The sequence below is a fragment of the Antechinus flavipes genome, chromosome 5, assembly GCF_016432865.1.
Source record: "Antechinus flavipes isolate AdamAnt ecotype Samford, QLD, Australia chromosome 5, AdamAnt_v2, whole genome shotgun sequence".
Lineage (NCBI taxonomy): Eukaryota > Metazoa > Chordata > Mammalia > Dasyuromorphia > Dasyuridae > Antechinus > Antechinus flavipes.
Genome location: NC_067402.1, coordinates 128,134,047 through 128,160,569, shown reverse-complemented (window position 1 = coordinate 128,160,569; position 26,523 = coordinate 128,134,047). Strand labels below are relative to the sequence as shown.

The window sequence follows — 26,523 nt, the reverse complement described above, 5'->3', positions numbered from 1 at the left end:
TTTTAAGAGATGAATGATCATATTCTATAAGGGGTAAATTATAAAACTGATGTTTTAGTGCATGTCTTCCAAGCAATGAGAATATTTAATGTAATTATACTATAAGTGATTACAGTTTGGGTGATTTCTTAAACACATAATTTGCAAAATCAGATATTATGTAAACAGTAAAGAGAAAAAACCACATTCCTCTCACAGAATTAATGGCTAGAAACAAATGTTCTGAATTCATTCATTTAAATGTATATTTGTAGAACAGTTAATATATTTTCATTTCTGCCCATAGCCACATTACTCACTGGCATACCTATATTTTTTGTGGCCTAAATCTTAAAATTTCTTGATCCATTCATGAAAGAATATAAAATACATATAAGAAATGATGTATACAACATGTCAATTTTGCAAATAATTTAAAAAAAAGCAAAATTGTTTTTAATTATCTCAATTGCTAATTCAATATTATTAATATATAACAACCCTTTTAACATATGTAATTTAACATTAATGGAAAATAAAACTAGTTACATATTGACACTGAATCTTGGAAGATAAAAATTAAAGTCGGGAGAAACATTATTTTATAATATTAAATCAGTCCAAAAAAGTATTTAGAAATTGTTTATTATACTAAATTATGAAATTAGTTTTAGCATGTCAATCCACATAATTAAGAAATTGCAAGAAGTTTTAAAATAGGTACTTCCAAAATAGCACAAAGCACATTGCTTTACTTCTTGTTCCATATGCATCAGTAATATATGCATTTAAGCTAGCATCTGTGTAAATATTTTTACTCACTCAAGGAAGCTAAAATAGATGTTAATTATCCTCTTTCTAGATAGAGAAAGGATAGATAAATTGCCTAGTACTTTCTGACCTTGGCTCTCTTTTTCCTCAATCATGCTGGCAATACTTTATGAATGGGGCAGAAAATACTCCAATTGCTATAGACAGCTGGAACACATGTAGCCTATGCTGCTAGAGATGAACAATACTTGTCCTTTTGTGTGTATCCTGTGTGGGCATTTGAAAACATGGCAATAAAATGTTTTTTGTTTGTTTGTTTGTTTTGTTGTGTTTTTACATCTCACAAATAATGAGGAAGACTGTATATAATTCAGACAAGGTGGGGAGGAGAAGTCACCCTCAATTTTATCAAGTTTCCCAAGTTTCTAGAACAATGAACTCAGGACTTCTTAGGGATAAATAAATATTTACATATAATTCTTTTTGTCATTGTTTTACATTTGTTCTATGTTTCCCTTTAGGAAAAATTAAAAAAGAACAATGGTTATTGTGTCTAAATAAAGTAAATCTTGAGATGGATTATAATGTCATGTACATAACAGTAGGTACTCCATAATATTAGTTGATAATGTTTATAGTTAGTATATCTTTAAAAGAAACTAATAAGTCATTATGTTGGTAAATAATTGTCAGGAAGACTAGTAAAATCCAGGAAAGCTTTATGGAGTTTAAACATGAAAAAGTTTCTGAAGGAAGAGCAAGATTTCAACAGATGGTCTAAATAGATACAGAGCAGGAAAATATACAGAAAAAACAGAATAGTTTGGCTGAAAAAGATAGAGAGATGGACTAAGGCTGGAAAGGTAGATTAGATTCCTACTGTCAAGGACCTTAGATACTAATCCTTTTTCATCTTTAAATGTTTATTGGCAAGTAATTCTTTGCTCCTTAGCTATTTTGAAAATTTTTTGTAAATTTTTTTTTTCATTTTGTATTTTATTCTATAGCCATCTTCTTTTAGCATCTTTAGTGGAAGGATTTGGGGAAGATGGCTTAAGTGGTCAGGAAATGTCAACTTCTCCAGATTTCCCCCCACAAATGGCATAAATTTGCACCTCAGGGAGAACAGAGTGGTGAAAACCAAAGCCACCTTGGGACACAACAGGACAGAACTGGGATAATGGGAGAGAACTCAATTAAAGATCTAAGGACAGGGATTAACCTGTCTTGTGAAGTGCATATACTTCCAGGCTAACTCCACAGAAACAGCAGGGAAGAGTCCTGGGGCTAGCTGGGTTCCTCTGAGGAACTTTCACCTCCAAGACCGCTTAGGGATGTGAGGTCTGAGTGCAGGAAGACTGAGGGAACCTTACTGATTAGGAACACTAAGGCCATCTGTGTGGCTGAGTCCTGGCCCTAGAGAAGAAGGAACCAGCACACTGTGGGGAGGGGGGATTGCAGAGGCAGTGGGGTAGAGATTATGAGCATTTGTGGGAGGGTAGAGCCCTTGAATTGGGGTTCCAGTCATAGGGCAGAGCTGAAGTGAAACTACAGGCACTATTGACCCACCTCACAATTAGAGGTGCTTAAACAAATACTTCTCATTTTTAAAAAACTGAATTGGCAAAGAAGAAAGAACACAATCATAGAAAGTTACTATGGGAATAGGGAAAACTGGGGTCCATCTTCAAAGGAGGACACAACCATAAAGAGTAACTCCCTGCCTAGAGAGAATTTATAAAAGAACTCAAAAAAGACTTAAAATGAGAGAGATTGAGGAAATTTTTTTTTTTTTAATTCAAGAAAAACAAGATGATTTTGGAAAAAAAAAAGTTAACCAACTAAAAAAAGGAAATCCAGAGTCTTAAAGAAGAAAATAATTCTTTGAAAACTAGAATTGAGTAAGGGGAAGCCAGTGATGCAGTAAGAGACCAAGAAATAACAAAAGAAAATATAAAGAATTTTAAAAAGAACAGAATTTGAAACAGCTTATAAGAAAAACAACAAATCCAGAAGAGATAATATAAGAATAATTGGACTACCTGAAAGCTGTGACCAAAGAAACAAATAGAAAAACCTTGACACAACAATGCAAGAAATAATCCAAGAAAATAGAACATGAAGGGAAAGCAGAAATAGAAAAAAATCCAAAAAGGATCAAAGAGATCCTTTGTGGAAGACTCATAGAAATAGTATTACCAAATTTCTGAAATTTAATGTTATATATTTTGAATCCTTCCTGAGGTTCTGCTGGGTACATGTTTTGTTTTAAAAAGAAGAAAAGAGGGAAAAAAAATTATAAAAAAAAATCCCATAATCCCCCTCAAAAAAAAAAAAAAAATCTTTGGACTGTCTGACAGGCAGCAAGATGGGCCAAAAAAGAACTCCCAATATATATGAAAGCAAAGGAGTCTTTGATTGCTTTCTCTTTCTGGTTCCAATGCAGCCATCTTCAGCTGTCTATTTTTCTCAATTTCTTTTGCCTATTTTTTTTTCTGTCACCATTATTGTCATCAATCTACAGAATCACTTGTCTTACAAGTATATGAACATAAACTAAATAATCTAGCTTTTAATAAGCAGATACTTTAGATTTTTTAGAAGCTTATGACATATTTTCTTTAGTTTGTATTCTATCTGACAGACATAGGAAATAAACTGAAGGTTCAGAATCTGGAGATGAGAGAGACTACTTCATTTTTATCTCTTTTACTCAAGGAAGCCTTTAGTGACTACTTAATCCTGTTACTAGCACTAAAGACATCATACACCTTCTTATCTTTTTCATATTTGGAGATAGAGTCTCATCCAGCTCCCCCACCCACAAAACCCTTTTTCCCCTGCTCCAGGGTAGTACTTTTCTCTTTATTTTAAACAAACTTAACTAGCTATATAATATCAGCTTACCTTTAAGTTGTCCCATTGAAATACTACCTTTTATTGTTTGATTTGTAGCTGCAAATATGTAACTGGCAGATCCTTTGGGGACACTTTCAGAGGTACACTTATCAAATGAAAAAAATCAACAAAATAAATAGTAAGCCCACTGATAAAAGAGTCCTGAATGCTTTTTTTCTGGAAAATTGTGAAGAATTTCCACTTAGAAATGACAGGTCTATGGAAAATGAAATGTTAAAACATTTTCTTCAAAAGAACAACCTAATGCTTACACTTTTCAAATTTAAACTATTATCTTTTGTCTTTAGATGATATTACTCTGCTAAATTTAGTACTGTGGGTTGGAGAATACTTTATCATTCAGAAATGGCTGACTTGATAAAAGTCATCATCAGGTTATTATTCTATAATAGTTCTAACAATATAGCACATAAAATACTATTTTCCACATGCTAGTAATATGGGAGAAGAAAATATTTGGGTCTGAATGTATAGCACATAATCCCCTTAGAAGTTGTTTCCACAGAGCTCTGGGCTTGAAGTCAGGAAAACTAATCTTATTGAGTTCAAATCTAGCCTCAGAGACTTGTATGGCTCTGGGCAATTCACTAAACTCTGTTTTCCTTATTTCCTTACTAAGAAGGAAATGGCAAGCCACTTCAGGCACTTTGTCCAGAAAATCCCAAGAGTCAGATGTGACTAAAACTACTGAATAGCAACAAAGCCTTGAACAGTGGAAATTAATCTAGATTTATCATAAATAAATATCTATGTAGTTAGATTTTATACATATATATGCACACACACGCACACACACACACACACACACACACACACACACACACGTGTAAACTTTGGGGGAAAAAAAAGATTTAGCCTTCTGTAAACTCCTCAATGACATTTCTCCAAACCTCACACAAGTAGAAAATTTTAGTTTAATTACATCATCCATATCCTAAACAATTAATTCTTTGATGACAGTTGAGTATTCAGTACAATTACCACCTTCTCTAGAGGTCTCTCTCACTTAGATTATGTATTTTCTCTTCATCTAAATTCCTATCCCCATTTGTTATGTCTTTACTACATATAAAGGTCTCTAAACCTTCTGGGGATCATGGTTTTTTTAATCTACTTGGTGATATCTGGTAAAAACAGTCTCCATACTACATTTTCTATACACTAATACACATATTCATCTTTCCTTTCTCTGACTTTGGTTATTTCCAACATAAAGATGAGTCAAATTCTTCAACTTTGACGATCTCAATTACAAGAGACCTGGATTTCAAATCATTCCCTTTTGCCAGAAGACATGGAAAACCATCAGATTTTACTCTCAAGCTCTTAAATTCAAACAATCTATGAGATAAGTCCACATAAATGTTTCCTGAGAACTAATATGTTAAAAATTATCTTTTGTCTGTCATCATATAAGTCCTCCAACCTTTTACAACTTAGTGATATCTACAATTTTCCAGGTCCTCAGTCTTAAAAACTCAATTACTTCCTTTGCTCTTTATAGCCAAGTAACCACTACATATTGCTGAATCTTCCTATAAAATAAACAAGCTATTATTTAAACCTTCCTATTTTCACAATCACTCCAGTTTATTTTATCATCTAATATCTATTGAAAGTACATCTTTTTTGCCTATAATATACCTCTGTTCCAGTTAATTTTCTATACTGATCATAAAAAGTTTTCCCAAAATGTATTTCTAAATATTATTGTACTGCATAATAAATAACAATGACTCCTTGATACATATCAAACTCAAAATCTTAAAACTAACTTTCAAGACCTCAACTCTTACTATCTTACTTATAGGAAATACTTTGTGCTTTCTATTATAAGCTCTGTTATAACTAAACCCTATAATTTACATTCCTTGCAAATATCCTTACTTCTTTCTGCCTATCCTTTCTCCTGAAATGTTTTCTTCCTTCCCCTCCGCCAGTCACAATCTGGCCCTGTCAATAATGCCCTTATTATTATCTCTTTTGTGAAGTCTTTCCTGATTAGTCATAATCTACTCGATCATTTCCTTTGTGCTGATTTCAGGAATTTTATATTCAAGTTGCACAAAAATCTTCTGACTATTAGCCATAAAATCTACTTATATATGTACCTATGTCCTATGCCTTCATTTAAACTATTCATGTAGTAGGGAAGCAGCTTTGGTTTTTGCTTTAAGTTTCTTTATTAGAATATATATATACACACACACACACATACACACATTTATATATATTTGCTGAGGCAATTGGAGTTAAATCACTTGCCCAGGATCATACAGCTAGGAAGTATTAAATGTCTGACCAAATTTGAATTCAGATCCTCCTGACTTCAGGGCTGGTGCTCTATCAGCTGCCCCTGGAATAAATCTTAATAACTAGGACAGCATAAGGTATTGTTATTTGTTCATTGAATGATTGACTAAACTGAATGACGTTTTGAAATTGATGTGGTAATAAGGGTAGAATGGAAAGTATGGGGTCCTGAAAGCTAGAATCCTTAGATTTTATTCTTGGCTCTGTCCTCAGTAAACTAGTTCTAAGACCAGAGGCAAAGTAACTGACTTCCCTGGGTTTGGTTTCCTCATGTGTTAAATGAGTAGTTGGATTAGATTATCTTTAAGGTCCCTTCCGACTCTAAAGTTCTGATTCTAATTCCACCCAGGCAACTGCAGTGATTAGTAAACAAGTAAATCTAAAATGTAATAATCAAAGTTTCAAAGTTTTTTAATTTTCTAAATTAATAAAAATACCTTTAAATTCCAAGGTAATAGTGCATCATTTGCCAATTTTTGCCATTTATCTGTAAAATATAGGTAAATAACTACATTAATAATTAGAAGATGTGCTGCTAAGCACATGAAAACTGTTCAACTATGTCTATTCACAGTCACTTCAAGAAAAATTAAATGAAAACGGCAACAGAAAAAAATTCCAGGAATCAAAAATAGATTGAGAGCAACATTTGGATTAGGGATTATGAGCAAGGTAGGGTCCTTCAAAGAAAGAAGTTAGGGGCTAAGTGGTATACAACGATTCTTTTGTTCTAAAACACACCTATTATGGATAAAAAGGAGAGAAAGATTGCTTATATTTGAAATAGTCCAGAGTTAGGTTATACACATTAAATTTACAGATTAATGGCATTTTTCAAAAAAAAAATTTTGTAAGCATATTCTACAGCATAGTGGACACAAGGCCAATTTGGGATTAGGAAGTCCCATTTCTGATATATTGGCTGTATTACCATAGTCAAGACATTGAACATTTTAGTGTCCCAGGCTACTGGTAAGAGTATTATAAATTGTAGAACAGCAGCAAATCTACATTGCTAGAAACTTCCTCATTAGGAATTTCCTACCATGTTGAAATCAGAATTCTTGTCAAAACAATAACTTACCTTTTCTAGCAATACTTCTTGCTGATATACTGTGTTCTTTGGGAATACTTGGTGTTTCATGAGGTGTTTGTTTTCTAGTTTCTTTTTTGACTAATACACTATCTTCCTTTTCTTCCTTCTTCAAGTCTATTATTATTTCTTCCTATAATTAATGAGAATGACATGTCCTCTAAAAATTTACTTCAATCTATTGCCAGCACAAATACAAATCTGTCCACCATATCATAACTGTTGATTATAAGCTGATGGATCTAAAAATCAAGTCATGCAAAAAATTAAATTTTTAGACATTTAATGTATAGAAAAACTTTTCTCAAACAAGTAGAAATATTCAATTACAATAGCACATATGCTGATGACTTTTAATTATTACTTCAAATAGGAGGAACTGAGAAAAATAATAGAATACAAAGTTCTTATCTTCAAGTAATACTCTAAGAGGGAAGACAAACTTCCCTTTGATTGGAGGAAGTGCCAAGAATTTTAAAGTCTCCACTGAAGGAGAGGACTCATCATAGACATTTCATTTCTTACTCTGCTACACTCTTTGTGACTCTGATCTCCATTATGTCCCATCACTAGGTAGATTCCTACAACTCCAAAAAGCTTAATTTCCTTTTATACTGTGTATTATCTTCCTCCATTAGATTGTAAGCTTCTTAAGAGCTACTCATCAACTATGAAGGATACCTTTTATCAAAAAGAATTATTGAAGACAAAATCAGCAGGTTTAATTATATAGAGATTTGTATAACAAAAATAGTTGCGCTTCTAAAATTAAAAGTATAGAAAAGGTTTGGAAAAATATTTTAAATTACTGTATAAATGAAGTTGGATAATGACAATATGTAATATATACTTTCATTCCTCAACATTCATGTGCTTTAACTTTTGCAGCTTCATGCATTTGCATAATTTAATTAGTAACTTAATTTTCACTTTCATGTTGACAACTAGTATGCACAACAGAGAAAAAAAAGGAGAGGCAAAATGTTGCAAATTTGTGTAGCATCTGGTATGTACTAGGTACTTCATTGGGCTTGCTCACTCTATTTCTGTAGACTAAAGAAGTCCCTATCCATTTCTTTACATATTTTTATTATCTGCCTTTAAACTCAGGTTTTGTAGTGCAAGTCTCATGGGGTCCTCTGAACAACAACATTGTATAAATATGTCTCATTATAGAACCTTTAAGAAAGTTGATGATGACACCATGAAATGAGAAGTTTTTTTTTTAAAGGGAGACATTTTAAACAAAAATTTTACAAATCATACAACAATAAAACTGTAAAGTTCCAGGGGTCCTCAAACTTTTTAAATAGGGGGCCAGTTCACTGTCCCTCAAACTGTTGGAGGGCCGGAATATAGTAAAAACAAAAACTTTGTTTTGTGGGCCTTTAAATAAAGAAACTTCATAGCCCTGAGTGAGGGGGATAAACATCCTTGGCTGCCTCATTTGGCCCGCAGGCTGTAGTTTAAGGACTACGAAATAACTAGGACAGCATAAGGTATTGTGCAACAATACTGTGATCACAAGATTCTATAGTTTAGAAAATACTTATTAAGGATTAATATATTTCAGATACTGTGCTAAGTACTGGGAAAATAAATATAAGAAAAAGCAAAGACAATCCTCTCCTCAAAGAGCTTAAATTCTAATGAGAAAATACTACATAAAAGGAAGTTGGGGAAGGGATTTATCTGGCTGAGGTGGGTGGGAGATGGTGGAAATTAGTCTAAATAGAGTAAGGGGTTTATGCTGTGTTAGAGTGGTATGAAGAGTCATCTCTAGCTAGGGAAAGCTTGCAGATTATGGTAGTCTTGGGAACTTAACCCCCATTTTTCGTTGTGTTCAAGCTTTTGGCCTTCATGTCATTTTCTAAGAATGACATTCAAAAAATACCTGATACATATCTCTAAATGTAGTAAAAATGCCTCAAAATAAAGCAGTGACTAAATAAAAAATATTAAGAACTTTGTGGAAAAATGTACCAATTTCCCAATAGAAAAATGTAAATCAATGCAAGTTTATCAACTAGGTTGTCAAAAATTGCAAAAAAAAAAAAAAAAATTAAATTAGTGGGACTGTGGGAAATTTTGATATGCCACTGGCAGGACTGCACATTAGTACAGGTGTTTTGGAGGACAACATACATTATTATCTTTTAGTTTCATTGCTATCATTCCATTGGCAAGAATTCATCCTAAAAAGAGCACAGGGGAAAAAAAGGAACTAGCCATACAAAAGTATTTTATAGAGTTCTATTTGTAGCAGCAAAAAATTGGAAGCAACCTCTATATATAACATTTGAAAAATATTATGGAATGGCTCATAGATTTAGAACTACAAGAAACATTAAATATCATCTATGATATAAAGATTTTTTCCCCAAAGGTCATCTTTAGTTGAGAGTAGCAGTCATGGGATATGATACTTTTTCCAGTGCACAAATAAATACAAAACTACAAGGAAATATGGAGAATGATACAGACATATCAGCTCAAAGTAAATTATATTTTTCAGATAAAAAGTTAAGATAAGATAAGAGTTAGGAGAATATTGCGAGACATCAAAGTGGTTTTGAGAAATAATGTGGAACTCACAACTAACCAGAAGAAAAGAGTATATTCCATGAGGTGAGATTATCCCATTAATTGACAGACTAAATTCATGGAAGAGTTTAGCACCCTAAAAGAATTAAATATAAAGGGAAGAAAGACAGCATGAGGCATGGTGGGAGATAAGGGAGATGAAAGACCATGAAACAGAAGCTGTAGCATCAGCCATAGACAAATGTATAGAGAAAATTTTACCTTCAGGGGATTTTTGATATAACTTGGATTTCTGCCTGAAGGTAAAGTGGGTCCTACAGAGGGTGAGACTATAAAAGTAAACATCAGTGTCCTTTCCTGTTTGCCTCAGGGAATAATTTTATCAATACTTCAGGCTCTCCATGTCAATCCCACCTAGAAACACAGGAACTCATCAAAAGCATCCTCCAAACTGAAATTTAAGCATAAAAAAAATTCCATAAAGAAACTTTACCTTCTTAGTAAAATCTAATTCTTGCTTATTTTTGGCTGGCCAGAAATCACCAATCCCTGGTTTGTCAGAGAGTCTTTTAAAAAGAAAGCAAAAATTAGTAGATTTCCAGAAGACAATCAAGGCTTTTTAGTTGTTGCACGGTGCTTTACCACCAAATGATACATTATAAGAATGACTTTAGAGCAGGGTATGTCAACTATTCCTACTCCAAGATTCAATTTGTCAAAGAAGAAAATATTTCTGTAGAAGTTATGAGCCTATCCTGCAAAATAATCTTTCTTATTTTTTTATACTCCAAAGTTGAAAAATGAACACAAGGGGTAATCATAGAATCACTAAAACCTTGCAATTTTTCTGTTGCATGTCATTCTCTGTGTCTTCCTTATTAGAGTCTTATGAATATTTTCACTGAGTCTCTTTTTTTCTTGAAGTTACCCTTTAGAAATTTCAACTCTAGATTTGAGTTGTATTTTTTATTGATTATTTTGTAAGTTTTTGGCTGTGACCCTATTTGGTGTTTTCTTGGCAAAAGTGGAATTGATGGGAGGAACCCTGAAACTATCTCTGACTTTGGGGGGGAACCCTAAACTGTCCTGACTTTGGGATAAATGCTTGAGAACTCCTTGAAGGGGAAAAACTCCTTGAATTCTGGGAGAGTCCTGCCTCAGGGAATCAAGATAAAGTGATTTCATTCTGTTATCCTGGAGAAGACCAGCACACCCCCCATTGATTACACCCTTTATTGAATTGAAGATTAGTCCAGGGATACTCATTCAATTGAAAATCTATTCAATTGGAAGATTGCAGTCTGATTTCAATTCAAACTGCCTCCAGCTCTCAATCAAGATAAAATAGTTATTTGAGAGCTCAATTCTTCACAGAGGACCTAAAAACAGGAACATGCCATGCCAAGGAACCTCTCTTCTCAACTTGGTAAAGCTGCCTGCGAGGACCCTCTGCCCCCTGAGAAAGCATTCTCTTCTCAGTGTCAGCCTTCATTTCCCTAACAGGACCTTGCAGAGGCCCAAAGCTGGAATCATGCCAGACCAAGGGACCTCCCTTGACATAACTACCTGCGAGGATCCCCTGTCCCCTGAGAAGGCATTCTCTCTCAGTATTAATCCCTCTTTATCTCTCTCACCTATTTCCCTAACAGGACTACTTCTCTTTGTCGGAATTTCTCTGCTAGGAACTTTACCTTGCCACTGAGGGAGTCAGTCTTCCTCTTCCTAGCAAAGGCCAACAATAAATTTTTTGCCAGTCTAACTTTTTGGGTTCATAAATTCTTTTATGAGGGCCCTGTGCTGATCAGAAGGGGTTCCTATAACTCTCAGCCCTGCACCGAACCTCATCAGAATGGTTTGCCATTTCTTTCCCCAGCTCATTTTACATATGAGGAAACTGAGGCAAACAGGACTAAGCTAGTAAGTGTCTGAGCCAGAGTAGAACTAATAAAGATAAGTCTTCCTGCTTCCAAGGCCAGGGCTCTCTCTATCCACTGCTTTGAGTAGCTGCCATTCAGATAGGTGGGTAGGTCATATATTCCAATCTCATAAAAGTATTTAATACAAGTGCAATTCTTCCTAGATATAATCACTGAAGAATCAGATTTTATATATATATATATATGAGAGAGAGAGAGAGAGAGAGAAAGAGAATAGAAACAATTTATAAATTAAACATTCATGATAACTTTTTGGTTTGGAATGTCCATCTGAATATCTAATACAAATCCATGAATACCGCTTCCCTTCAGGACCTAATTTAAGACTTACCTCATTATAGAAATCTTCCATGAATCACAAAATCAGAAGTCAATTTTAGGTCACTAAAAAATTTACTTGTTCTCCATACATGCAAATGGTAAAATTATTAGTCTTTCTTTGCTGTTAGCATTATTTTTCTACAATTGCTGTAGTAATCTGCTTTTAGGAAGGTCAACTCCAGATTTATCTATTCATATGGAGGGGAAGTGATTGGAGGAAGGAAGGGTTTAGAATTCAAGAAGCTTGGAGTATTGTAATCCATTGATGCCAAGAACTTCCAGAGGAAATAATGAGGTTTGGCAACTGTTCTGTGTCAGAGAATTCCCTGGGGATACTCAGGATTTGATGACCCGCTTGGGATCACAAATGGATTATGTGACAAAAGGGGAAACTGAACACTGTTTATCTCTACTTCCAGAATCCTTCCCTATTCACTAACCTAACATCTTTTCTCAGGCAGCTTTTTCCTTCTTTTTAATTTCTTAATTCTTTGAAAGACACACTTAATTTCCTTTTCCTTCTCCTTAAACTTGCAATTTTAGTTATTTGATCTTTTAAATTCTTTTCGCTTTGATTCCATCTCCTCCTCCTTCTCATAACCTTCCCATCTCTTGTTATGTCCTCCATCTCTTCAAATCCTTCTCTTTGATCTCACTTTTTCCTCCTTTAGATGGAGTCTTTCTCTATCTCAACTCACTTCATTTTTTTAAGGCCTCCTGGATTTATTAACTTTCAATCTCTAACCTTTTGCAAAATTTTAAAGACTTCCAAATCCTTTTCAAATTCCTTCTTGAGTTCAGATCCTTCTCTTGCTTTTTCACACAATCTCATTAATATGAACTCAAAGAACTCATTCAGTCCAGATTATCAGGAATAATATAAATGTAGAAACAAGACTATCCTATTCCCATTATCAACCATAATTGCATTCAAAAGATCTGGTTAGCATATCTACTACAGACTCAATCCACTTTGTTATGCTTAGTGCAACTATTCACAATGTGCATGCTTGTCTTTTCTAGCCCGGGCCCCTTCCACTCCCCTCCTTAACTTCCTAATTCCTCCCTTAATCCCTAGACCTGGCCCTCACTTCCCTCCTACTCTGCCTTTAAAAAGCCATGTCACTGAAACCATCATGCTTAATCATATATGATTTAGCCTAGCTTATTCTTATTTGATATAGCCCAAAAGCTGTTTCACATTAATAAATGGCATCCTTCGTGGGTTTGAGAAATGCCATGTGAATTTATGACATTTTGAATCACTCTTTCTCCTGGTAATTGAGTACTTCATTCCTCTGATACTTTTTCATAAAGTGTCAAACCCATATGGCTTTATCATAGACACAAGTAAGGTTACTCTGATTTAATAAGTCTCCTTAGGAAGCCCAGAAATTCTGCAAGATGCTCTTTGGAAACTAATGTTTCACTAGGTGCCTACTCGTTTGGATCTACTGAATGGACAACTCTAGGAAGACTGTCTCATTTGGTTTTTAGGAAATTTTAGGAGGAAGTCACAATTCACCAATCACAAAAATTTTAACATTGTCATAATAGTCAATTAAGTTATTGGCAGTCATTTTTTTGATGATAAAATCTAAAATTGGTAATTGGAAATTGTATGATTGTTAACTAAGTTGTTTGAAAGTATTGTCACAATTTTAAACCTAAATTATGGTATATAGAAAGGAAGGTTTAAGGTGAAAACCTTATCTAGATGGGTTTTGCTAAGATTTTTTTAGATCCCTTTGCCTTGGGATTTGAGAGTATCTTTTTCCTCCCGTGGTGAGGAGGAAAGGGGGTGCTAGAGGTGAAAGAAAAGAAAATGCATGTTAGCCCCACAGGCTGGAATGGTAGGTACAGCTCTTTCTGGGTTCCTGCTAAATTCCCTAATTTATAAACTAGTAAGGTTTCTTTAAACTATCATGCAGGATAGGAAAAAAGCTTGGTATGGGTGATGAAATTCCCACAAAAGAAATGAATTTAGTGAGAATTTACATGTCTGTTTATTATATAGAAATTATTTCTAATAATCTTTTTATAACAGGTAGAGTTTAAAGAAAAAGAAAAGTGATAAGTCCCTTTGAACATGGTTAACAACTGTACATTTGTTTTTAATATACTTTTGAATTTTTATATTCTACATCTTATGTCTTTGTTTATTTGCTATTGAACATTTTATAAAGTAAAAACACTTCTGTTATGTTGGACTTAAGATAATCTACTTAGATATCAAAATAAGTTTCTGCTAACAGTATAAGATTATAGTCAATTGTTATTTAGAACCAAATCTGAAACTCTTATTTGAGATAAAATCTCCTGAGGCAGTAACTGACATTGTCTGAAGTTTTGAATTCATTTGATCCTGAACTGTTATAGGGATACCCCTCCCTCCATACACATATGAATATGTATATGCATATTTATTTGTGTGTATTGGTATATGTATATGTGTATATATATTATATGTGTATGTGCATGTATATGTATGTATGAAATAAGGTCCTGAAATGTTTCTGAATGATTTAAGAACAATAGGCTACTGATATAACCGTTTGTGAGATCCAATTGTTATTCAATTGATTATTAAAACTAAACCCGAAACATCTTTGGTATGGTTTGGATAAAGAGAATTTTAATGTAATTGGCTTCCTTAGAAGATATAACTTATGGAATATTTTGTGTTATATCAATGGAAATTTCAATTTTATTTAAATTTATTGCTATTGTGGGAATAATATCTGTGTATCCTGTGCTAGAAACATTTTTTTAAATGAACAATTTACAGACCAAGCCAAAAGAGAGGGGCTACTGGCCAACCTATTACACTGGCCTCCTTACTCCCCCAGCTCTCCAGTTCTTATGTTTCATAGAATATACTCTTTTTCCCATCTCAGTCATTCCAAATACCTTCAAGCCACATTCTAATCCCAGAGGCAAGACAGTGGAAACTTCTCTTAAACCTACACCAAACTTCATCGAAGACCTTTCAGTCCCCTTTGAAATTATTTTCACTGATCACAAACTAGAAAAAATTATTAGACAGAATTGTCAGAACTGTCCAATTTGTGCCCAAATGAATTCTGAAGGTTCGTCTCCTCTACCTTTCACATTACTTAGGGGTTTCTTTTGTTGACACCTTTGCCAACTAAGTTGAAGTCTTTTCCTGCAGTTAGTCAAGTCTCTACTAAAAGAGATTTTTAAGTGTCCCAGTTAGAGTGACAGTGTCCTAGCTTTCACATCACAAATAACCCAAACTATGGCTAAGGCACTTAAATTATTTTCACTTTGCCTGTTATCCTCCTTTATAGAAGGTAGAGAAAATTAATCTTAACTCTCTTCAGGTCAAATGATTTCTCTCATACTTCTTGACTCCTTTAACATCTCAAGGATGAATGCTCTGCTTTTAGTGTTCTCTCTCTTCCCCTCTCTGCATAATTTTTTGGTCAGGCTAAAGCATATGCTTTCTAAGATGAGTCTTCCCTAAACATTTCTGAAGACTAGCCTATCAAAAGAAATGTCTTCTATCAGAGACCCCTTAGTCAATTATCTTCTCTACCCAATGCTTAACACCTTTTTAATGATATCATGCCTAAACCCCTACTTGAATTATTTCTTCTGGGCTTTGGTCAATTCACCTTCAAATGACTAGCACTGAATACTGAATGTGGACCAACTTCAGGAATCTTGATCCTGATTCGACCAGCTTCTCCTGGATCCTGAAGTTCACCCACCCCTCCAAATGAGACTCTGTAAGGCAGACTCAGATCTATTCCATTCCCAGCAGGAAACAGCTTTAGAAGATGAGATAATTGCCCCATATTCCAAAAGACTGTGGGACCTAGTTGTTTAAGAAGGGGAACAAGATAATGAAGTAAATAGACTCTAGCAAAATACTACCCGGTATTTGATGAGCCCTAATAAAGAGCAAGCTAGAATTATTTTGTACTCTACATGATAATGCCAAAGTGAGCTAACCTGTACTGATGCTCACTGTTGCAGCCTGGTCACCAATACCACCTGGTAGTACTATAGGGCAACTAAATATTGACCTGCGTTTCTTTCTGGTTCCTGTTATACTTCTTCTCTACAAGCTACTGTATTCAACATCTATCTTCTACTTGTTATCTCTGGATTTGACCTTTCAAAAAGATTTCTTTAAGAATTGAAAGAGGAGGGAATGATGTGAACTCTAATTTGTTTATTATTTGTATATTATATGTGTGTGTACATATGCACACATAAAAACACATAAACATGTGTACATGTTTGTTTATTTGTACAACCTTTGCTTTGTATTTATAATTACTTTATAATTATTATGTGTGTCTGTGTGTGTGTGTGTGTGTGTATATATCAGATATTTAGTAAACCTAATTCTGTTCAAGATATTAAAGTAAAAACATAGATTTATATGATAGTGGGAATTGGTTAAACTGAAGATATGTCATTTTGGGGAGCATGAGAATCTACTTTGCTTTGGATAGAAAAACTTTTTAGAGAATGGGCGATGAGGATCAATTAATTAAAAGAAATCTCAAACTGCTATGAAACATACCTGCTTAGAGATTCCTCAGCAAAACTTCTCTCCTCTATTGTAGAAAGAAGTAAAATACAATTAAAACATAAATATCAATAAATGAAATTATGAATATAAATATGAAAAGTATAATTTGTGAAACTTGGTTACAATGTGTCTGGTGGAATGTGACAATGACTTATAATATAGATAAATGTCTTAAGTATCAAGGTTTTATGGGTGGAAAGAGATCTTCTTAAAGTATTAGATATCTGTTTCTGATTTGTTTACATTAACCATTTCATCTACCGGCTTCTGCACACTGAGAGCATAACATTACTAGCAGATATCATAAATAGAAGGAATAAGCTGACATAACATGATTAATCTGGGCTTTTTATGTAGGTACATTGAGAAAAGCCTTTTTTGTTTTACCTTTCTCGTTACACTCCTCATAGATGGAATGTTTGGAGATATAGTACCACCACCACATGGCAGGACCTGTTTGGTCTATTCTGTAAATCAGGGCAGATCCAGAGAATGCTCTGTGTTTAGTATGACATAACATACTTCTAGCTCTTCTAATAAGCAAGTGATCCAGAAAGAATGTACAGACCTCTACAATCCCTAAAAGAAAGGGATTGATGAGTTGCAAACCAATATATTTTGTCTTTACAAGCCTTCCTGGGGAGGGAAGCTAAAAACAAAATTAAAAACATATGATCTATGATGCACATCTATTATTTTTTCTGACTTTCTCCTTCCAAATCTAGTCTAAAGTTAGTTAGATGAACATGAAATAAGCACTTTTTTTTTCTATCAACCATCACACTGGTCTAAAAGAAACAACTAAGAGGTGATCATTTGTTCATTTCAGTGGGTACATTATTTTATTATTTGATTCCTAACTATTCTCCAAACTTTACTTTCTCCAATCTGTCCAACAAGATGCTGCCAGATTTCTTTTGAACTAATTATGTTCAACTAGATATAAGATACAATTTCAATTTCAATTGTATGGAACTCAGTGACAAAAATTACCTCCATTGATACAAGCAATTTCTCTGCAAATTATAGTCTTAGTGAGTTTGTGACTTGAGGAACTGAAAGATTAAGCAACTTGTGTAAAAATCAACCAGTCAGAATGTATTGAAGTGGGTTTTAAGCCCATGACTTATTGTACAAACCAACCCTCTATACAGTCTTTCCCACTGGCTAGCACCTACAAGAGTGTTCACTATCTGCACTTGATGAATTTTAGAATAAAGCTTCAGTGCATTTCAGTATAGAACATAATAAACCTGGGGATACTTAGTAACTACTTAATGAGTGACAAATATTGTTTCTATTAAAATGTAATTAAGCTAAAAATGTTATGCTTTATTGTGCAGGATAAAAGTATCACTAAAAAAAGTATTCCTAAACCCTTTCCCAAAGGGAGGAAGGTCAGAAGTCAGCTAAATTAACACAGAACAAAGTATACAGTTCTCTTCCCTAGTTAGTTAGATATAATCAGAAAAGATCTCACTCTGGTGTTTTTTAAAAGCATAAAAGCTCTAAGCCTCTCAAAGCTAGAGAGACTTGTTTCCAGTCTCATTTCATATCATAAACATGATTCAGAAAGGCAGTTTTATACTGTGTGGTGAAGTGAAATTCACATAATAAAGCAAAGAAGAATTTTCATGCTTTGTGGGCTTGTACATCACTACTTCTCCAGAGTCTCTTGTGGGAAAGAATCTCAAGCAACTTAAGTCCCATGATTTAGAATCTCATACTTTTTTTTTTGTTTGTTTTAATAATTAGAAAGTAGTTAATCTACTATAGAATGACTGAAACAAAACTTCAGTATAGTTATCAATTACATGGGCACACTGAAAATTTTATTAAGATCATAGTAATAGCTAAGTAATATTCTTTTCTTTTTGTAGTATATATAAGCAATTAACTTGAACTACACACACACATACACACACACACACACATACACACACACACAGAATAAGATAGCTGGCAAAACTAATTAATTATCTTTTTATATATAACATGGAGTGTACCTATAATAGGAATATGTTCAATATAACATAATCAATATGTCAATATAAACATGAATAAAATTAACTAAAATCAATGATTGGTAACATCAAAAAATGACCACTACAAAATAGTTTTAAAATCAAAAATTTCAAATGAAGATCTTTATATTTTAGATAAAAAGTTCAAACTCAACGTTATTTTTCAAAAATAGTAGAAATGCTAAACAGTTTCTACTACTATTTCCCTCTTCCCTGAAATCATCTCTTAATTATTCTTAATAAAATATTCAAACCTTATCAAGTTCATAAATTATATACTACTTTCTAATGGCATACCATAAAGAAAACATCAATATAATAGATCATATCTCATTTTGTTCTGTATAATGTCTAAATTAAACAAAAATAGTAAAAACATCAAAAATAAAATTCTAATTAGAGCAGCAACTAGAGTAGTTTAATTATTATTTGCATAAATATTTTTATTTATTTCACACAGTACCTTTCCCTGAAATTTTTCCTCCCGATTTCTGCACTGGAGATTTCTCCATTTTTTTATCTATTTAAGAACAGGCATGAAAAGGATAGATGAAACAATGAAATCAGAAAAAAAAAAAAATGAAGCCAAGCAATTTTATTCTAAAAGGAATGTAGGAATTGCTAATACAATCTTTTTCTTCTCTCTCTCTCTCTCTCTCTCTCTCTCTCTCTCTCTCTCTCTCTCTCTCTCTCTCTCTCTCTCTCTCTCTCTCTCTCTCTCTCTCTCTCTCTTTCTCTTTATTACTATTTGTGAAAGTACATAAGGAGGTAATAGATTTTATTAAATCCTTAATTAGACAGAATCAAGGCATTTTCTCTTTTCACTCACTGTGTTTTACTTCCTCATTTCAAAAGTTTATGTATCAATCTACCAATTGGGTTCCCTCTTCAAAGACACATAATCACTGTCCATACAATTTATTCCACTACCGAAAATGTTCTCTTTATTTACTTCCAGTCTGGTTCCTTATCTAACAGCATAATACTAAAAAACACTACTTCTTTAGTAAATGCTTTTGTACAAAGAAAGTCATTATGTGCTATTATAGAAAGAGCAGGGCAAAAGATAAAAATCAATTTGTCCAAGCAGTACAAGTAAGATGGCCTCTTTTTCTTCCCATAACCATTGGGATATGATTATCAATACTGTTAAGAGAATTTATCTTTGCTATAAAAGACAAATTTTTTTATCTGGCATGTTTTCCCATTTCTTGAGAAATGAACTGTTCTTTTAAATGAAATGCTTAAAAATAATGAATTGCTACACACACATATAGATCTAAATTAACAGTTATCAAAAAACTTATCTAAAATGCATTTTACTCAAACTACATTGAATAAAATTTAATTTCCAGAGAATTTATAATCACCTTTACAAAGTTATTATAGATATAAATTATCAGTGTAATATAGATATGCAGGAAATTAAGGATGGTATAAATTTGATTATTTACTATTATTTATAATAGGGTAAAGTAAGCTTAATTAAGTACAAGTAAATATAAGTCACTTTAGCTATGAACTTTGATAATAATTAAGAACATTTTATTTTCCTGTCTTCTCCAACCCTTAAAAGTGATAATCCTTTGAATTGCCTTTAATATCCAAAATTGGTTGTGCAGGTTTTTCATATTCTCCGAGGAACTACACAGTTCTCTACTTAAGTTGGGCAGAAAAGACATAGGTTACATCTCCATAGATTTTAACATGATACTGTCTAAAATTTATGTAAATATTAGATTTTAAAACATTAGCTATCATATAATAAGTAATCACTGCCTGTCAAATTAAAGAATGATTTCATAGTATATAATTTAGAATTAAAAGGCTTAGAAATCATCTAATTGAATTCCTTCTTAGAGATAAACAAAAAGTTCATACACTAAATGATATTCTAAGGAATTCCAGGATTTTCTAACCCCAAAGCTTGTCCTTTTCCCACTGCAAAATAATGTCTTAAATAAAAATAAGACCCAAAACAAAACAGAACTATGAGAAGTACATATTCTTTGCAAAGACAGAAGTAAACCTGCTGTTAATAATGAATTTTCTCAAGTGATGGTATTTGGATTGGATTACCTCTAAAGTAATTTCCAATTCCAAGTTTCTGTAACTATATTCTAATCATTTTTACAATGTTTTAGACTACATAGAATGTGAGAGGGCATTTCAAATGCTTTACTTTGTAAATAGAAATAAGAGGAAACTGAGATTCAAAGAGATGAAAGAGTTAGTTAATGGTAGAGGCTGGACTAGAACATCTGTTCCTAAATCCTGCCTGTCTTATGTATACACTACAACACTGACTCAGATGAGAAGGCTATATTTTACTTATTGGCAACAAGCAAATTTAATTATCAATTTTCAGAGGGCAGGAAAAAAAGGACTTTTGGAATCCAATGTTTTAGATAAACTTTGGCTTTCCCCCCATAACTGCAAATTAAAATATCAAAGTAACCATTAGAACTGGGGAATGTTCAGTTCCAGAAAATAATAATTTGTTAAAGTATCAGAAAACTCAATTTTAAAAAACAAAATTGGGATTATTCACAATTAATATCTGCCAAAGAAATAATGTCAAGAAAGCAAGATGTTGGTTCCAGGAAACAAAGTTTTTTTTAACCTTTTATTTATACATAAACTAGGATTTTGTCTTGTATAGGAAATGTCATAGATTACTATATATTCATAAAGTCAGTGTCTACATTCTGATATCTTCCTTGAACACATTTTTTTTTTTTTTGGTGGGGGGTAATTTCAGAATGTAAGGATATTTGAGTAACTAACTAAAATTAAACCAACTTCTAGCCCTTTAAAGTATAAAATGGTAATAGAAAAAATAGCACATATATGAATCTTAAACTTGCTCTTTCATTATCTTTTAAATTAACTATTTCTTTGGGTTTGTCAGCCCTACCTTCTTTGTCCAGGGCAAGTCCACCCAAAGTAAATCTAGTACCAGTAGCCCTCGGTGAACAACTGATTTGGGATGAAAGGTGCTGATTATATTCCTTCTGTATTGCATATTGATTAATTAGTTGGCGATGACTGTATATAAAATAAAATATAAAAGATAAGTCTATATAAGCCAAGATAAAAATTATAGGCACCAAATCTTTGTATATCTCAAATTTAAATAATTAGATTAATGTTTGTTTTAATAAGGTCTGTACAGCAAAACTAACCACTCAATCTAGATGTAATGCACTTGTCTTCTGAGTCACAGTTTTATAGAATTGTAGACTTAGATATGAAAAGATCTATATAGGTCAAAAGAAAGGTTACAGACATCCAAGGTTACATATATAGTGAGAGGTATGGTCTCTTCTCAGGTCATCTGACTCCAACACCTTTACCCCTATACCAAACTACCTCTTTGTAAATTCAAATTCTGACCATCAACATTTATGATTCTTCTTAATTATTACTCATTAAGGAATCCAAGGCATAATGTGATTTTCCCTAAAACTAACTTTAGGTCTATTATAATTGAGTGGTATCAACAAAGGTTAAAAAGAAAATTACAAAAAATTACTGCCTACTGGAGAGACTTACATGAACTGATGCTGAGTGAAATGAGCAGGACCAGGAGATCATTATATACTTCAACAACAAGGCTATACAATGATCAATTCTGATGGATGTGGTTCTCTTCAACAATGAGAATAACCAAATCAATTTCAATAGAACAGTAATGGATTGAACCAGCAAAAGAACTCTGGGAGATGACTATCAACCATTACACAGAATTCCCAATATCTCTATTTTTGTCCATCTACATTTTTGATTTCCTTCACAGGCCAATTGTACACTATTTCAAAGTCCGATTCTTTTTGTATAGCAAAATAACTGTATAAATATGTATGCATATATTGTATTTAACTTATACTTTTAACATATTTAACATGTATTGGTCAACCTGCCATCTAGGGGAAGGGGTGGGAGGAAGGAGGGGAAAAGTTGGAACAAAAGGTCTTACAATTGTCAATGCTGAAAAATTACCCATGCGTATATTTTGTAAATAAAAAGCTATAATAAAAAATTACTGCCTATTTAAATCAGATATTATTGTTACTAGTCATAGAACTTTTGTGAAGATGTAATAATAAAATGTATGTAAAAACACTATGGCAGCTAATATCATCATTGGTACTTCTGAAAATTCTGATCTTGCATTATGTGACTCTGCCTTGTATCCTGTCTATTCTTTCCTACTGAACTTCAATAACCTAACTTTGTCATTTGCCTGATTTCTTCTTTTTACCCTTAAGTATGAAACATGTGAAGGTCAGATCTCTGGAAGTTGCCAGTTTATCCTGGATCATGTTGAAACATGTGGCACTTCTCAGAGCTGGGGTGCCAGTGTGCTTATCAGGTCCTTATTATGTAATTATGAAATCTCCATTTTCAATTGTATGGAGGAAAAGTTATTTTAGATTAAATTGTATAAAAATAATAATTAATTTAGTACTCACATAGGATAACCACTAACATTAGCATACTGCTCAGCTGTCCATCCACTTGTATCTTGACAAGAGAGATCAACATCATATCGAAGAAGAAGACTGACTATGCCACTTGGTTTTTGACTGACAGCAATCATGACTGCTGTTCTAGAATAACAAAGAAACAATTCATATTTAAGAATTTAAATGTCACATTTAATTAGATTTTTCTTGACATGCTGTCAAAATGGATGCCCAATTTTTTTTGAAAGGTACTACCATATACAAATTAGAAGAATAAGAAATAGTTTACCTGTCAGATCTATGAGGAAGGGAAGTATTAATGAACAAACAAGAGATAGAAAGCATCATGAAATGTAAAATATATAATTTTGATAATATAAAGCTCTTACATAAACAAAACCAGTGCAACAAAGATTAGAAGGAAAGCTGGAAAATATCAAATGTTTATGATAAAGGTCTTACTCCTCAAATATATAGAGAAATAAGTCATATTTATGAGAATATAAAACAGGTCCCAATTTATAGTGTATAGTAAGTTTTCAGATGAAGAAATCAAAGCTCTCTATAGACATATGAAGAAATACTCTAAATCACTTTTGATCAGAGAAATATAATTTAAAACAATTTTGAAGTATCACTTCACACCTATCAGATGGACAAATATGTCAAAAAAGGAAAATGATAAATATTGGTGAGTATGCAGGAAAACTGGGACATTAATGCGCTGTTGGTAGAGTTGTGAACATTGATCCAACCATTCTGGAGAGCAATTTGGAGCTATGCCCAAAAGGCAAGAAACAAATGTTCTCAGATTCATGTCAAACAATCTACAGGCATAATTATTTTCTCCTTGAGATTAATAAAATTAAAACTAAGAAAACTATTGAAATAATAAAATTAAGAGGTGCTTTTATGAAAAAACAAAATAGATAAACCTTTGGTTAATTTGATTTAAAAAAATAAAGAAAAAAACAAATAGCTAGCATCAAAAATGAAAAGGATGAATTTACCACCACTAAAAAGAAATTAAAACAATAATTAGGAGCTATTTTGCCCTACACCAAGACAAACTCAGGAACTATATGAACACAATTACAAAACATTTTGCACACAAAGACAGATCTAAACAATTGGAAAAATATCAATTGTTCATGAGTAGGCCAAGTTATTATAATAAAAATGACAATTCTACCTAAATTGGTCTACTGTTCAGTGCCATTCGAATCAAACTGCCAAAATATTATTTTATAGAACTAGAAAAAGTCATAACAAAATTTATCTGGAAGAATAAAAGGTCAAGAATATCAAGGGAATTAATGAAAAAAATACAAAAGGTGGTGGCTTAGCAGTACCAAACCTAAAACTGTATTATGAAGTAACAGTCATCAAAACCATTTGGTATTGGCTAAGAAATAGAGTGGTAGATCAGTGGAATAGATTAGATACACATGACACAATAATCAAGGCCTTTAGTAATCTAGTATTTGATAAATCTCCAAATTCCAGCTTCTAGGCTAAAAACTCACTATTTTAAAAAAATTATTAAAATATATTTTTTCAAATTTTCGAAATATATGCATAATTTTCAGCATTCATCCTGGCAAAACCTTGTGTTCCAAATTTTTTTCCTACCTTTTCTCCCACTCTCTCCCCTAGACAGAAAGGAATCCAATACATATTAAATACATGCAATTCTTCCATACATATTTCCACAATTATGCCCCAGATAAAAATCAGATTAAGTAGGAAAAAAATGAGAAAGAAAACAAAATTCAAGCAAACAACGATGACAAAAAATAAAAATGCTATATTGTAATCCACATTCAGTGCCCACAGTCTTCTCTCTGCGTACAAATGGCTCTCTTCATTACAAGACCATTGAAACTGGCCTGAATCATCTCACTATTGAAAAGAGCCACATCTGTCAGAGTTGATCATCATATAATCTTGCTGTTATGTCCAGTGTTCTCCTGGTTCTACTCATTTCACTTAGCTTCAATTCATTCAAATCTCTCTAATTTCTGAAATCATCCTGCTAATTGTTTCTCATAAACAATAATATTCCATAATATTCATATACCATAACTTATTCAGTTATTCTCCAACTTAGGAGCAGCCACTCAATTTCCAGTTTCTTGCCACTAAAAAAAGGATTGCTACAAACATTTTTGCACATGTGTCCTTTCCCCTTTTTTATGATCTCTTTGGGATACAGGCCCAGTATTGAGACTTCTGGATTAAAGAGTATGCACAGTTTGAGAGCCCTTTGGGCATGTTCCAAATTGCTCTCCAGAATGGTTGGGTCAGTTTACAACTCCACCAACAATGTATTCGTGTCCCAGTTTTTCCATATCCACATCCCTCCAACCTTCACTATTATCATTTCCTGTCATCTTAGCCAATCTGAGAGACAGGTAGTAGCACCTCAGAATTATCTTAATTTGCATTTCTCTGATCATTAGTGATTTAGAGCACCTTTTCATATGAGTAGAAATGGTTTTAATTTCTTCATCTGAAAATTGTCTGTTCATATTCTTTGACCACTTATCAATTGGAGAATGGCTTGAATTCTTATAAATTTGAGTCAGTTCTAGAATTTTAGAAATGAGGTCTTTATTATACCTTAAATGTAAAAACATTTTCCCATTTTATTGCTACCCTTCTAATCTTGTCTGCATTGGTTTTGTTTGTACAGACTCTTTTTAACTTTATGTCATCATAATTATTTGCATTCCATAATGTACTCTAGTTCTTCTTTGGCCACAAATTCCTTCCTTCTCCACAGATCTGAAAGGTAGACTATCCTTTGTTCTGCTAATTTGCTTATAGCATCACTCTTTATGTCTAAATCATGAACCCATTTTGACCTTATTTTGGTATAGCTAGATATGGGTCAAAGCCTTATTTCTGCTATCCTAATTTTCAATATTCTCAGCAATTTTTGTCAAATAGTGAGTTATTATCTAAGAAGCTGGGGTCTTTGGATTTATCAAACACTAAATTACTATAATCATTGACTATTATATCATGTGAACCTAACCTATTCCACTAATGGACTACTCTATTTATTAGCCAGTACCAAAATTATATTGATGACCTCTGCTTTATAATACAGTTTTAGGTCTGGCACAGCTAAACTACCTTCATTTGTATTTTTTTCATTATTTCCCTTGAAATTCTTGAGCTTTTGAAGAACTATTTGACAAAAATTGGTGGGAAAACTGGAAAATAATAGAAACTTAGCATAGACCTACATCTCAGACCCCATACCAAAAGAAGGTCAAAATGAATATATGATTTAAGCATAAAGGGTGATACCATAAGCAAATTAAGAGAGCAAGAGAAAATTTATCTATCAGATCTTTGGAGAAAGGAGGAATTTGTGACCAAATAAACTAGAGAACATTATGAAAGACAAAATGGACAATTTCTATTGCATTAAATTAAAAAAGTTTTGCACAAATAAAACCAACAGAAACAAAATTTAAGGGAAGTACAAATGTGGGAAAATTTTTTACAGCTATTGTTTTTGATAAAAGTCTCATTTCTAAAATATATAAAGAACTGTATTAAATTTATAATAAAA

General features: G+C 32.8%; 1 protein-coding gene across 1 annotated transcript in view; it reads right to left on the bottom strand.

The window, feature by feature from the left end:
• LOC127537992 (ankyrin repeat domain-containing protein 26-like) overlaps positions 1-26,523 on the bottom strand; it is a 92,581-nt gene that overhangs the window by 49,826 nt on the left and 16,232 nt on the right. Inside the window, exons 5-12 of the mRNA XM_051961439.1 lie at positions 22,944-23,081; positions 21,386-21,516; positions 18,932-18,988; positions 16,436-16,469; positions 10,113-10,185; positions 7,067-7,208; positions 6,420-6,469; positions 3,658-3,754 (exon numbers count right to left, since the gene is read on the bottom strand). Coding sequence (XP_051817399.1) covers positions 3,658-3,754; positions 6,420-6,469; positions 7,067-7,208; positions 10,113-10,185; positions 16,436-16,469; positions 18,932-18,988; positions 21,386-21,516; positions 22,944-23,081 — 722 coding nt within the window. The remainder of the gene's footprint in view (positions 1-3,657; positions 3,755-6,419; positions 6,470-7,066; positions 7,209-10,112; positions 10,186-16,435; positions 16,470-18,931; positions 18,989-21,385; positions 21,517-22,943; positions 23,082-26,523) is intronic.